The following is a 15,171-nucleotide window of genomic DNA, read 5'->3' on the forward strand; positions in this document are numbered from 1 at the left end:
AAATATATGATGTACATTACCATGTAAACTTCCACCGAAAATTGGTTTGAACGAGATCTAGCAAGTAGTTTTTTTTTAATACGTCATAAATCGCCTAAATACGGAACCCTTCATGGGCGAGTCCGACTCGCACTTGGCCGCTTTTTAAATATGATTTTAATTGTATTTTAAATTGATCAGTTGGCAGGGACTTTATATTATGGATACTATTAAAAAAATTTGGGGCCATACCCAATATACTTTTGCCCAAGAAAGCTGTGTTGTGTTGACTATTATTGCAGATGTTGTTCTGACAGAATGGTAACTACGGAACCCTACACGGAGCATGGCCCGACATGCTCTTGATCAATTTTTTTGTTTAATGTTATTAAAATATTAATTAAAAAAATTAGTACGAGTCCCTAAAATACTGGGACGTCAGACGAAGCAATCATTTTTAACGATATCAGTCAACACGATACGTCGATCTCGACAATCGCTTTGAGCTACAGGAAATTAGTTTTCAACTCGCGCTCGCCCTCCCGCCGCCTCCCGCCCGCGCGGCCTGTAGCCTGGACCTTTACGACCTCGACTTAGACGAATATCTTACATTTAAGGCCCCATGAGTTCAGGTTCTTCTCTTACTCTCATTGAGCGTAAGCGTGAGCGAGACGACTCGGCTATGCGTTCCCAGGATCGCGGATATCATGATTTTGAATTATAACTAAGTATGTATTTGTAAGTTTTAACAAAAAAAAGTAATCGATGAGTTCGATCAAAAATAAAATGCGCATTTTTAGAAGTAACTTTCATATTTTTAGCTACTGTGCACATTTAAGGTGCGTTTAAGACATGTTTGTGTTTTTAGGGTTCCGTACCTCAAAAGGAAAAAAGGGAACCCTTATGGGATCACTCGTACGTCAGTCCGACCATTCCCGCCCCCATTTTGATCCGACCCCGGGCTACGTACGGGTTTTTTAAAGACATTTCATTCACGTTCCGGTTAAAATAATACATTATTAAAAATTGGGTTACGTACGGAACCCTTGGATTGCGAGTCTGACTAGCACTTGACCGGTTTTTTCTATAGAGCGAAAGTCAAGAAATCAGGTATCGATTCGATGAAGTTACAGTGAAGAAAAAGGCCCCAAGATTGCTAATTAATTTTTAAAAGCGCTACGAAAACTCTGCTGGCTCAAACTACTGCACCTTAAGAAGCACGCTCCAGCGGAAACATGTGTTTGTGTTATTTTAGCTAACTACATACACTCGGGTATAACGAAAACTTACAAATTTCTGCATAGGTATGTATACCCGTAAAACCCGTATTAAAACGGCGTTTTCCGTATCGAGTCAAAACTTGTTTCCGCATAGTCCCTTGGCAAATACTAGTTTATTACTAAAATAATTTTTGAACAATTAAGTAAAACTAGTTTTCACCCACTTCACCAGCCACTTTGCGAAAACTAGCACGCGAGCACGAATGCGTTCCGCAGGAATGCTATAGCCTTCAGCCTCTTTTACACTTGGCCGTTGGTTCAGTTGCAAACCCAGCTCTTTCGCAACTTGGCCTTTGGCCTTGCTCGGAACCGTCCTTCAACCCTATAAAGAGCTTGGCCTGCGGCTTCGGTTTTTTAAACCCTTGACCATGGGTTTTTAAGCACTTCTCTCCTGCAGCTCGGCCTCGTATGGATGCCCGCCACGGTCGGAACTGAGCCTCCTGCCTTACCGCTTACACTTGACCATTTTTTGTTCCAAGCTCTGTCTACTGTTCTATAATTATGATCGCAAAATGTATCTAAATGTAATATGTTCGAAATTTTCGGGTTACTCATGGGCACGTGTATAAGTCAGTGTTAATCTCGGGGTCACGTTACCTTTACTATACTGAGGATTCATTGTGAAGTGAACTGAAGCAGGTTTTATAATCGCATAAATATTTAAGCCGAAGCCACAGAATGATAGACAAAAATGATGATGAATTTCGTTCATTTTGATCACGCCAGCTTTGATACTCGTAAAGGTGACATTCGGATGGCACTAACACTGTCAATTTCCTTACTAAAAAGAGTGACGAATAAAGGTAACATTGCATTTCTGACCGCAGCTGCACTACTGGTACTGAACGCGTCGCTATTACTGTCAATTTCCATAGTAAAATGAACAGTAGTGCAGCTGCGGTTGGAAATGGACTGTCACCTTAAATGAAAATATTCGCAGCAGTAATGCGTAATGAACGTCACAAGTTGCACTTTATCCAGACGAGCGGCAAAGTAATTTATGCAATTTTCAATTGTTTCCTCATATTGGTGGGACTTACTTATAATGGATAATTATAAATGATAAATATTTGATAGAGTTCATTTGGATTTGATCTGTAATGTTTGGTGTGGTGAAAGATGTTGTGTTTTACTCGGTAGCAAACTTTCGTTGTTTTACCCCTCGCGTTATTATTTTACTATCATAGTTTTAACCAAGCTTTCCTCATGGACCAACTACGTATGCACAACTAGTTGTGCCATCAAAAATATGTATTCCTAATGGCACAACTAGTTGTGCATACGTAGTTGGTCCATGAGGAAAGCTCTCTAACCATTCTTTATAACACAAGTACAGTCAAAAGAAGAAATAGATAGCTTTCATATTAATAAATTATCATTCGTCATTATTACAAAGTGTTTTAATATTTTTGCATGTAAGGGGTTGTGCACAAATCACGCGAGGTTCGATTGAGGGAGGGGGGGTCACGAAAAAATCACGATAGATCACGTTGGGGGAGGGGGGGGGGGCTATAAGGAAACCTCACGTGTATTTTTCTACAGTGAACGAAACTATGAAAAAAAACACCTTCCACATAAGTAGATACTTTTTCTCGGTTTAGTTAAACATAAATCTTCACTTTGCACTTCAAAATAGCGTCAAAAAGTAGCCGAAAACACCTCGCGTGATTTGTGCACAATCCCTAAGATATGAAAGGTTTACTATAATTTGTTGAAGAAAAGTGAGAAATGAGTTCCTATTTTTACAACTCTACCGCTACGCTAGCTCTACCGCTGGGAATATTTATGGAAGTTATAATGTTCACATATTCCTACTGGCTTTTAATAAATTGGAAATATTCCACAAATGTGCACGAAAAAGACCTATACGTATATCTGATGGCGACTGTACAATTCTACAAAAACAGGCAAGACTCAAGAATAGTTGAGTATTTGGGAACTAAAATTAAATGACAGTAAACCAGTTGTGTCTATGGGAAGGATTTAGAAAAATATCCTTAAATCCTTATGAGACAACTAGTTGTGCATACGTAGTTGGTCCATGAGGGAAGCTTGGTTTTAACCATAGAGAAATATAATATTTTAACCTACCCTTTGTAAATTACTTCTATATTATGACGCCCTCAAGCGTGATAGTCGTAAGTTATTTGACAATGTTCTCGTTTGTACGCACGTGTAAGTAATTTGAACTTTGAGCCAGCGGCGGCTCTGGAGGACTCGTTATACGTTAGAGTACACTTGCCACTTTTATCTAATACAATATGTATTGTGTCATTCCTCTCCATATGCACTCAGTACAGCCACTGACTTGCTAATTTAGTTAAAGTGTTAACTGTTAGTTAATTTCGCAGGTATTTATTTAATTATCATTTTGCTTCGTGTAAAGGTACATATATTTAAACAAATATTTGTTGTAAACATATTGACAACTTGATCTAGAGCAGACCAGCTATCATGGTCGCATTTTTATCACCTGTCATGCCATGCGTCACTTTCGCACTTACATATTTGTTAGAACGTGACAGCCATGGTGACAAATAATAAAGAGCCGGCCATCTTAGCCCTACAGAATGCCATATGACCACGCTCCATGCTCTATAATAGTCAGTGGCCCGGAGTTTAGTGCCAAATCTAGTAATGTAATTAACGACATACTTGATTAAAATGTATGGTTGTTGTTGTATAATTGCAAATTATTTTTGGTGCAGTTAATTTTGGTCTAGACAAATACTAGAATTCAAATAAATCGAGTTAACTTTATATAAAAATTTGTATTGCGTTGGCACGTGTCAGAGCATTAATATTGCACTCATATTTTATTATGCTCCGCAATGTTTACGATAATACATTGTACTTTGCATTAAGTTAGGTATTGTAAATTAATAACGGTCTCTCAGAACAATTTTTAGACTACCAAGAGTAAGTTCTCCATATCTCCATATTCCTTCACATAATCAAGTATGCAACAAGTCCAAAAAAAATGTGATCAATCAGATATGTTATGTTAAATTTTCCTTCGTGGTCTCTACTTTAGCCTAATTTAATTTTTATCTCGAGGAACTATAGCGCTAATTTAATTCGCATCTCGAGGAAATGCTTTCCTCAAATACCTACCGATAAATAAACTTAATTCAACTCAAGGTAGGTATGTCAGACCGAAAGCGACGTGAAAGTTCAAGATAAAACAAAAAACTATTTGTTTCAGTGACTTGCCAATAAATCTTGTTAGATACTTTGCGCAGCCCAACCGATCCCTAAAGCACATTTTTTATTTAACCCCAACAGAAGGTCAGATGTGATAAAAATATAAGTTAATGACTATAGACACGAAACTATAAACTTTCCCAATGACTATTTGATTCTTTTTTAACTGTTGGAATAACATTAACTTGTTTAAAATTGGGTAGTCTTTTATGTGTTTTCTATAACTAGATCACCTGTTTTTTGACCCAATGCCATTTGACGCACGAGTGATCCTATAAGGGTTCCGTTTTATCCTTTTGAGGTACGGAACCCTAAAAATTTATAGATACGAACGTACCCTCGAACATGATATTACCGATTTTGAGAAGCACTTTTCCTATTTTTTAGCATTGATGCATCATTGGTTACTTAAAGTGCATTTTAGAACTTTGTTCGTGATTTTTTCTATCAACTCCAAATCAAAAACTCAGGATTCGAATCAATACAGTCCCTCGTGAAAGGCCTCAAGATTGCTAATTAAATTTATGGCAACCGTGTTGAGATCCATTAGAAGTACTACGACTTTTAAAAATTCAGATTTCTGAACCTCCTGCACCTTAAAATGTTTGTTTGTATGTGTATTTGTGACAAAACGACTCAGTTGATATTGGCTGCAGTTGGTTGCTGTTCTCGGGTACCTAGATATTTTCGCGTTGCAGACAAAATTTTCAGTCTGCAAATTTTCTATTCAAAAAACTAAACTATATGTTACTATAATACATTATATTCGCCGCAACTCTATTAGAAGGTATAACAATAATGACGTCACCACCGGTCGTAAATACCACTTCCTTTAGGAAGTTAAAAACTTGACGATACTTGAATGTATATTTTGATCTTTAAAATACACGTACCCGTACAATTAATTTGTTTGTCCTCTGTTAAAATGAAATATTATGAAATCCACTCAACAAAAATATTAAGACTGGGTCGACCGTCCAGTGGCGCCCTCATTCTGGCAATTGTCAATTGTGTTATCTAATAAACGAAAATATCCGGGTGATCGAGCTTTGCTCGGAAAACATATAAAAAGTCATAAATTAGCGTTTTTCCAGAAATAAAACCTAGCTAGATCGATTGATCGCCCCCGAAAACCCCCATATAGCAAATTTCATCGAAATCGTTAGAGCCGTTTCCGAGATCCCCGAAATATATATATAAACAAGAATTGCTCGTTAAAAGGTATAAGATAATTTCTGTATAAATCAGTATTTTAATATTGTTGTCCTTCTTATTCTAATACCTTTAAACGAGCAATTCTTGCATATTTATTTATTTATATATATATATATATTTCGGGGATCTCGGAAACGGCTCTAACGATTTCGATGAAATTTGGTATATGGGGGTTTTCGGAGGCGAAAAATCGATCTAGCTAGGTCTTATCTCTGGGAAAACGCTAATTTTTGAGATTTTATATCTTGAATATGATGATATGATGAAAAATGTGGCTACCATTTGCCGTTTAGTGATAAAGCAAAATAAAACTATGTAACAAAGGCCAAAAGTTGAGAAATCAGCAGGACAAAAATATTAATATACTGATTTATACATAAATTAATTGGTTTATGTATTAGAAAACACAATTCCCCTAGTGAGGGCGCCACTGGACGGTCGACCCAGTCTTAATCTTGTCTTAATACTTGAAAACTTGACACACACTACACATACTATAACAAATAAAAAGAAGTCGCAATCTTACCTAAAGAAAACAATTAGTAAGCGTATAAGCAATAAACACTTTTTAATGCGAATGCAACCTAGAACGATGACTGTGCGTGCATAGCGTAGCCGTACATTACAGGTGCAATCCCGCGCATCTCAGAACGGACACAGAGCTGCTGCAAAGCTTACTTAGGTGGCATGTTGAAGTTCTCCTATACCCTGGAAACAGCCTGGAAATAAAGAAAATCACGAATAAGTTTATATGAATAAACATCAAATAGGTACCTATCTTTGATACGATACAAAGACTTCAATTGCCCGATTCAATTTACCACCATACATCAAGTTATTAAAAACATACCATCATCAATATGAATTTGATTAGAAACTAAGAAAATTTATATTGAATATAATAATAAATTCGAGATAATTTTATTCTCCTAAAGGATGATTCACGCAGCTCACGATAGAACCGTCCGGGCCCGTTCCGAGGCGCCCGACCCTTCTTTTTCTATGGCAGGTGATGGTGATCAGTGATCACGTGACGCTTTCTATAGAAAACTGAATTCGGACGCCCCGGCCCGGGCCCGGTCCGTTGAAGCGTGAGGCATCCTTTATTCATATCGACAGTGAACAGTGTACGAGTATGTATATCCGTTTACTTAGCATAAACACTTATAATTCCACTTGTACTGTAATAAAAACTGACCAAGAGCATGTCGGGCCATGCTTACTGTAGGTTTCCGTAGTCAACTCTTGCAAATTGTTGCTGTTGTATTATTTAAAAATAATACTTTTTGGTCGGCCCTTACATAGTAATGTATAAAATACTATTGTGTTAAAAAAACGTTAAATTGGGCAACTTTCCAATTTCACATTTTTAAACACAAACAATATTGAAGTACCTAGTATTGTTTGACCATCTGCACCTGGCTGGACTGCAAAAGCTGATTAGTCTACTTAATGCCCTGTCTACGCGAATGACATGATTCGAAGTTACGAGTAGCCCATGACATGACGTAATTGAAACGGTCTCGTAGTTATTAATATACATTTGTATGTACATAACGATTTCCGCAGGGGCCACAAGTCTATTTGTCCGTTTAGGAATGTGTGTACGTATTGTGAGTCCTACTACACTGAATCTGTCACAAACAGTTTATAATTCTACTAATAGGAAAATTATTTGAAAGCTTTTCAGAATATAATTATACATTTTATTTCCTTTTAGCAATTGGCAAAAATAGATGGGGTTTTAACTTTCTAAATATAGGTGAGCATCGTTTAGTAATTGAATTTTCCAAATGTTAGGTAAGTAGGTACCTACGTAACATTTACTTATGGTCGCTTTTGCAAGTCTACGTGATAAAACTGATAAACATTTGCCTCTTTTAACCGCGTGGTATCGGTGGCGAGGTAGAAGTATAGTATTTTATGCAACTTAAAAAATATTGTATGAAATACATTGTTGCCAACCTTATTAACCGACTTCCAAATCTAAAAGGAGGAGGTTATCAATTCGGTTGTATGTTTTTTTTTTAAATGTCATCTCTGACAAATAAGTAAACATGTTTTTTATTTCATTCTTTTCCCGTACCCTCCATTCTTTGCTACTTCTTCAATTGTGGCTGTAGAATAAAAACTTAACTTTTGTGTTAAAAACAGTGTGTCTTTCAAGTTAAAATGGATGAAGACGAGAACTTAGTGTCTACGCCTGAAGAAATAGCCCAGTGATAGCCCAAGAAGTCTAAAAATAGGTAGATACCGTAGGTAGAACTCCGCTAGATGACATGAAAAATGTTTGTTAAATTTACAATTTTATTTCGTAGAAAAAGTATTGTATGCAACGTTGTTTAACTGAGTCAAAAAATACTGGTGGCGTCTTTATTAACAATTTTCGGCTTCGCCCAAATTGTTACTCACGTCACTCGCCTTTTTTGACCTCTCTTAAACAACGGTTGCATAAAACACTATTTTACCACATGTTTTTTTTTACAATAATTATGTCATTTCATAAAAATACTCCATATAAAAGATGATCAAGCTTTTCATTTAGTCTTTCTCGGTGTTGGTTTTTATTCTAATTTTCAACACATTTACTCATATAAGTAAATAAGTTTGCAAAAAAAAACAAGTTACTGTTATTCCAGAATATCTGTAAATAATAAATGCTTTTGGCACTGGGTCATTCATTAGGTCATCAACAACATGAACGTGGCTCTACACCACATTGTATAATATTAACAACCGATAAGATCAGTGATTGATGAGCTCGCTGTGCAGGCGATAATATTCATAACACCCCAGTTTCTCTTTTTCCCGTGTTAATTTCAAAATACGGGTCCCTAACCCCAATGATTTAAGAGAATAATTACCTAAAGTACACTACCCGATAATTACCCGATCTATCGGAATACCTAAACTATGGCCTAAACCCATTGAAATACTACAGAATGAGAGGTGAATATCGTTATCTCATTCTAACAAATAGCGTTGTCCCTACTTACGTAAGTAAAACTTACAAGTGTATCTCGGGCCTTAGGTATATTCTAAAACATACGAAACATTTGACAATAAGGCAAGCCAATGCCAAGTCTAATGTTTCTAACGCTAAAATGAATTTGAGAGAGAGATGAGAACATACATATTTCTGTCATAAGGGTCTTACCTAGGCATTTTCTCAGAACTCTTTACTTATGTGAATAACACCTCTGTGGGTGTTCCTACAGTTTTCCGTAGTCATGTTTACATAAAGCCTGATCATGACGAAGCCTCGTCTAGAGCGGCATAATGACTAGCCACTGTGAGGTCGACTACCGAGCAGATAACTTATTATTCAGTTTCGGACCATTTCCACACTCATTGTGCTCACTCAATCTCAATACATCTAGATAAGAAACGGAAAATTTTGAAAAACAATAGGTTAAAAAAAATAAAGGTTAGTAGCGAATATGTATATCAATGTATTACCTTCATCAATGTATGATACTTCATTACCTAAGTAATTACTTATAAAGTGTACGTACTACGAGCTGCAAAAGCACATGAATGAATTCCATAATTAGGATTTATCATAAAAACGCAAGAAATACTTGAAGGTAAGCTTGCAGTTATGAGTGTTATCACACCCTAATTCGCCTTCGAAAGATATGTAGATATTGAGGATATCACATGAGGGTCAACACATCCATTTGTAATTTTTGTAATATTCGTAAGTATAGGATAGTATGGGATGATCGAGCATTAGAAATAAGTGTACTTACCTAATTTTATTTATGGATAAATTATTAATAATTTTAGTAATTTTAGATTGTCCTTTGCCCAGCAGTGGGACACAATATAGGCTATTAAAAAAAAAAAGTAATTTTAGAAAGGATTGTTTATTGCTTTACTCTGAATAATATTCCAGATTTGCAGACACTGCAATAATTAATTTACGAGTAATTAATTAATTACAGCGACATTGAGTCGTAGTCTCAAACAACTATATAATATTGACACATGTTGAATTTTATAACTACTCGTAGATCTAGTTAAATAGATAAATTATGAGCAATTTATCACAAAACATTGGAAATTTTAAAAAAATATGCGAATAATAAAAATACAAGGCCTTAAAGTTTAAAATTTTTTTTTTTTACATCCAAATAGGAAAAAAATTATGATACCATTCGATTCATTATATTTTATTTAAAAAAAATATTGTAAATATATAGCAACCATATAGATAAACGCAATATTTTACCGAAAATTCGCAAAATTAATTTCCTTGTTTTCCATACATTGAAAACGGCTTCTAACGTTACATGGTGACGTCACGATGTATTGCCATTTTCTAATATGAAGCGTTTCGTCAGTAAAGTGCGGGTGCCAGACTTTGACCATCATTTGTGACTTTTGTATTGCTTTAAGACAATGGGTCCCATTCAGACATTTGATCCTCAAAACAAACCTGATCGACTTATACCATTGGTTCATGAAAAAATTACAAATACCCTATAATAACAAGAGCGAGTTCAAAGTCAGGTCCGAGAGTTCGTACACTAACCAACTTACTACGAAGCATAGACAATAGCGTTATTCATAAACGCTTGTCAAGACTAGAGTCTGGCTACTGAAATATTACACAATTTTTTGGCGGGAAATTCAAAAAATCTTGGGCTGGTCAAACTTTGTGTAGTATGAATTATAGTTTTGATATAGTAACGGCACCAGTCATGGGATATTTAAGAGGAAATTTGGAGTATTTGTGATATTTCCCTGATACATGTAAAAGTACTACCGCTTAGCTTGTTAAAAGATGAATATCATATCCTTCTTTCATGTTTAAGGCGTGTTGTATCAAAGATACTGAAATTAGTTTCCATGTAATTAATATTTTCACAGTATGTTTTTTATCTCCAGTCATGAACAGGAAAGCTCCAGTAATGGAACCCCGGTAATGGACGTGGATCCAGTAATGGGCCCCCATAATGGACATACCCTATCAGTATAAGACATTGAAATAGGGAATAAGTTTTTGGCAAAAAAACTAATTATTACTCATTTTTGGTATAAGCTTTTATGTAAGAATGTATTTTTCTTTCGACAGCCAACATTAGCCAACATGAGTCTTAAGAGACAATTCTAACAAACCCAAACACAATTAGGTTGCGTTTATCACAGAGTTCCTACGGCCACCTCCTGTCTGCATCATGAGTTCTGGTCCATGTTATCATAATATTGCATTGTCATCCGATTTGCACACGTATCCAAAATTTCAACTCAATCGGAAATCCGAAAGTGGCTCAAATGTCATTTCCAAGATTTGAACCACACTAACTAACATACGAGTACAAACTAACAGGGCAAGTTAAATAAAATTTTGTAAAAACGATATTTTATTCGAAGTCCGAGAAGACCTCCTGACATAGTTCGTAACTACATTATACTTCTGTATTGTTTAAACATGAAATTACGCCATGGCAAGCATCATTATGTAAATTGTCCCATTATAGGAGGTATGCAGTTTTACAGCTCCTATAATGGGATTGGGCAAAATACCACTATTTTTTATACATCTCTAAGAGTCACAACATAGTGTGTTGTATACCTTATCTACTGGTAAATGCAATTAACAAAACACATTCTAGTTTACACCAAGTAATAATTAATTACAATTTAATATATGAAGTCAACTCTCTTAGCGAAGTTGTTAAGAATTCTTACTAGTTATTTTTTCCAGTGACACGACAATCTTTGGGTTGGCGCCAATTTCTTAAAAAGTAACCGAAATTAATAAAAAGTCAAACTTAAACAGCTCTATAACTCTTATTTATAGTATAATATAGCCAGTGTTTATAAACTACTTTTACATAACTTATTTTAGAGGATTTGTGGTTTTATGTCCCATTACCGGTTCCACGTCCATTATAGGGTCTATTACTAATACTAGAGAAAATCCACCCTGTATACCATTATAACAAGGCGAAAAATTAAATGTAGTGTAATACCGTAATATTAATCCATCACCAAAAAATTTACATAAGTACTACGCCAAATATGCTAAATGCTAAGTATCAAAATATTTATAGAGCACCAACCTCCGAATTTGTTTACATTTGGTTACGACTTGTAAACATTGTAGTTTTTCGTTCTACAACGCTACACTTACGCTACACGTCGACGTCGCACATTGTCGTAATTATTTACGAGCTTAAATAAGCTTTGTAAATAAACTCAAGACTTACCTTTTAACCGAATGCCCATACACTCTGCAAGAGTTTATGGACAATTAAATAGATAAGTCATGTGTAATAAAATAGAACATAGCATATTGTGACATATTAATTAGTTTAATTACCCTTATATACCTATGTATAATATTATTATGTTGCCACGCCCTTGTAGGGTCCATGCTGTACCTAATTTAACTTAACACCTGTACAGTAATACCATGGATTGCGATTATTAATATTATTTAAAATAGACCCCTTTACCCCTTTGTCCTTATCTGTAATTTTGACATTTCTGTTTGTTAGAAAGGGACAACATTTAACAAACGTCTGCTAAGTTTTACGACTAAGGGTACCTAACTCGTCGTACCCTGCACTTATAATTAGTTGATACTAAATAACTAATCGATTGTCGAGGTATTCCTCGATAGTTGGAAAAGTAACTTTTTCAGTTTTTGTAAAGAGCGCCTTGAGTAGCGCTATATAATTATGTTATGGTAATAACATATAAGATATAAGAGTTGAATAGCTTTATAAATACATGCTATTGACAAAATACTACTAATTATGTGATTTCTAGAAGAAAAATCCTCTTCAATAAACTAAATGTCGGATACAAAATCAAGGTACACTAGGAACCATTGAAGCGGGATCGCCCGCCCACAGTTGCCCGCTCAGCGTTAATTACGAGTGTGGTACATATCTACAGTCAAATGTTTCGCTGCTATTTTACCACTAGAGATTTTAATGATGTCATTAGTCAAACAGTACCATTAAATTGTAATCGAATGGACGGATGCTACCGCAAACACTCAGCAATCAGTATGTTACGTAACTACTTTTATACCTAAGTCGCACAGTGAACTGGGAGTAGAGTTATGTCAAACCACAGTGTGGCCGGACCGCTGTACTTAGTTACATAAGACTGTACGAGATGATAGTCCAAGGAAAAATCATCCTCCGTTTTACAGCTGCAGTAGATGAGGCCGTACGGCGTGTTTTTTTTTGTGGTAGCTGAATTATTAAACGTCAACTTTGGCAATCAAGAGTTACAACATACTGTATGAAACCGTACAGCGCTATCTGCATTAGCTGACATGTTCTACGCACGAATAATAATTCTAATCAATTAATCTTTCGCTACTCGTATCGATATATTTTCAAATAAAAGTCCTTGAATACTAGATATATAATGACAAAGTACTTAGGTAATATCCACTATCCCTCGTTGTTGATTATGAAACTTTTACAAGCTATTATCGTGTTATAGATCCGTGAAGCCTGTAATGAATTTTTCGGTTGTTAACTCGCGATAAAGCTGTTGCTGTTTTATTAAATAGATAACTCCAGTGTTTGTATGCACGTACCTTTCAAACTACTTAAATATCTACTCAAAATAATATCCTGATATTTTTACGTAACATTAGGAAATGAAATCACTTCTCATGCGAACGTGTCATAAATCAATACTAGTCTATTCTGCGGATTCGAACGGTTTATGGAAACGAAATCATCGAACTTGCACAAATAGAGTATTTTAAATTCGCTGAAACGGCTAAATTCTTTGCAGAATATACTTTGCGTATATCGATCGGGAAAGTCGGGAGCGCCCGTGCTCGGTCTCATACTGCCGCTCTCGTTATAAAAGATGTCTCACGTCACCTTATACGGTACCATGCCCACAAATCTACATAGAATAACGCTTACGCTATCAAGTTTACCTGGGTATACATAGTACATACCCAAGCTGAGTATACCCAAGCTTTTTGTGCAAAGCCCGAAAATTAAGTCAACTTTAATTTGTATTCGGCGTTTACCCGTATACATCTAGGTCTACCCAACACTGGTGGGGTAATGTCAGAAGTGATGATGCAACACCTAACATTACCCAGCCAGTGTTGGGTAGACCTCGATGTGTACCTACGGGTAAAGGCCGAATACAGATTAACGTTGTTTAAATTTTCGCACTGTAGCCAAAAGACTCGGGTAATACTAGTTATACCAGGGTAAAGTTGAGTTTAATTAACCTTCTAACATTACCCGTAACATATACATTATGTATTCAACATAATTATCACCATCAAAGACATTATGGCAGCTTACTAAACGGAGCAGTTCGTTTCGATTCTCAGTATAAGTTGAATACAAAACCGGGTCGTTGACCCCGGTCCGTAAACTACGTTCATTCGTTATCGTGGTGCAAAGTCGTAGGATCCAAGATAACAAACCCTGTGACGTATGCAAAGCATGCCGGATGGTCTAAATCCTCAAACTACATAGTACGTACCTATACACAAAACATGCAACTTGGTTCCTTCATGAAAACTTTCCACTCTGTTTTAAATTGTAAGTGCGAGAAACTAATATTTACATTTGCTAGGGATCTAAGGCAGGAACAGTAAGATGGTTTAAAGAACAAGCCAAGTACCTGATTACTGACATAGAACAATAATAGTAAAAGTATAAAAATTAAAGGTATAAATAAAAGAGATCGCACGCCAGCCAGTCGCCAACAATTGGCGCTCTGTGTATTGGCAAGTCTATATTGTTAGTGGTAAGTCCTAAGAAAACTAAGGTACACGTCCCAGTGCTCGACATGCTAATAACGTAGGTTTAAAGATGACATGTACTGGGACAGTGACGAGCACTCGGACGTCTACCTTAGTTCAATTCGTAATACTTGAGAAAATAATCCAGTACAGATTTTTACGAAATTCATTGAAGCCGTGAATGCAGCTCTAAAGCAATAGCAGTTTGTTTGGTTTAATTACTCTAGTTTCACCTTAATTGCTCTCGAACCAGTGGTCGAGTTGCACTGCTTGCAATCGTGAAAATGGATTTAGCGTGGGGTGGCACGGCGCACGGCATGCACCGCGCTATCGCCCCAAGACACCGCGTCACCGGCCCGCCTAACCGCCGCTCGCCACGCGATCACACCCGTCTCATTAATATGGTTGTTAAACGTACGAAATTGTCGAAATTAAACTTGCGTGAGACATGTTTTAAAATATTTAGATCACAACTGTTACTCAAGTGAGTGTAAATAACCGTTGTGATCTAAATATTATATTTAGTGTGTACAAACTATTTGTTTATTCAGCCGCGTCAACTGGTTTAGCTCATTTAACCAATCGAGTTACTAATGGATATAAATACGGCGTGATAACCAATTTATTCAGCTTTAGCTTTGAATTGGAATGTTGAATCATGTCGTTTTGTAAGTAACTTTCGAATTTGAAGTCTGCACTAGCGAAAATGAAGATGCTTACACGTCAAATGGGCATTTCTCA

The 15,171-nt window shown here is 36.1% G+C and overlaps 2 protein-coding genes and 1 long non-coding RNA gene across 8 annotated transcripts in view; 1 reads left to right on the forward strand and 2 right to left on the reverse strand.

Moving 5' to 3' along the window:
• LOC134661417 (uncharacterized) overlaps nt 1-15,171 on the forward strand; it is a 141,384-nt gene that overhangs the window by 48,556 nt on the left and 77,657 nt on the right. The window lies entirely within an intron of this gene.
• The window catches only part of LOC134661440 (uncharacterized), a 130,202-nt gene that overhangs the window by 43,236 nt on the left and 71,795 nt on the right, over nt 1-15,171 (reverse strand). The gene's annotated exons all lie outside the window — the stretch shown is intronic.
• Nucleotides 1-15,171, reverse strand: part of LOC134661429 (CD82 antigen-like) — a 71,265-nt gene that overhangs the window by 19,317 nt on the left and 36,777 nt on the right. For 4 of the 6 annotated variants that reach the window (XM_063517518.1, XM_063517517.1, XM_063517520.1 and 1 more), the window contains one exon: nt 6,357-6,397. The exons of the other annotated variants lie outside the window; for them this stretch is intronic. In XM_063517518.1, the coding sequence (XP_063373588.1) occupies nt 6,357-6,367 (11 nt within the window). In that variant the 5' untranslated portion in view covers nt 6,368-6,397. The remainder of the gene's footprint in view (nt 1-6,356; nt 6,398-15,171) is intronic. 6 annotated transcript variants of the gene reach the window in all.

The sequence above is a fragment of the Cydia amplana genome, chromosome Z (genome assembly GCF_948474715.1).
Source record: "Cydia amplana chromosome Z, ilCydAmpl1.1, whole genome shotgun sequence".
Classification (NCBI taxonomy): Eukaryota; Metazoa; Arthropoda; class Insecta; order Lepidoptera; family Tortricidae; genus Cydia; species Cydia amplana.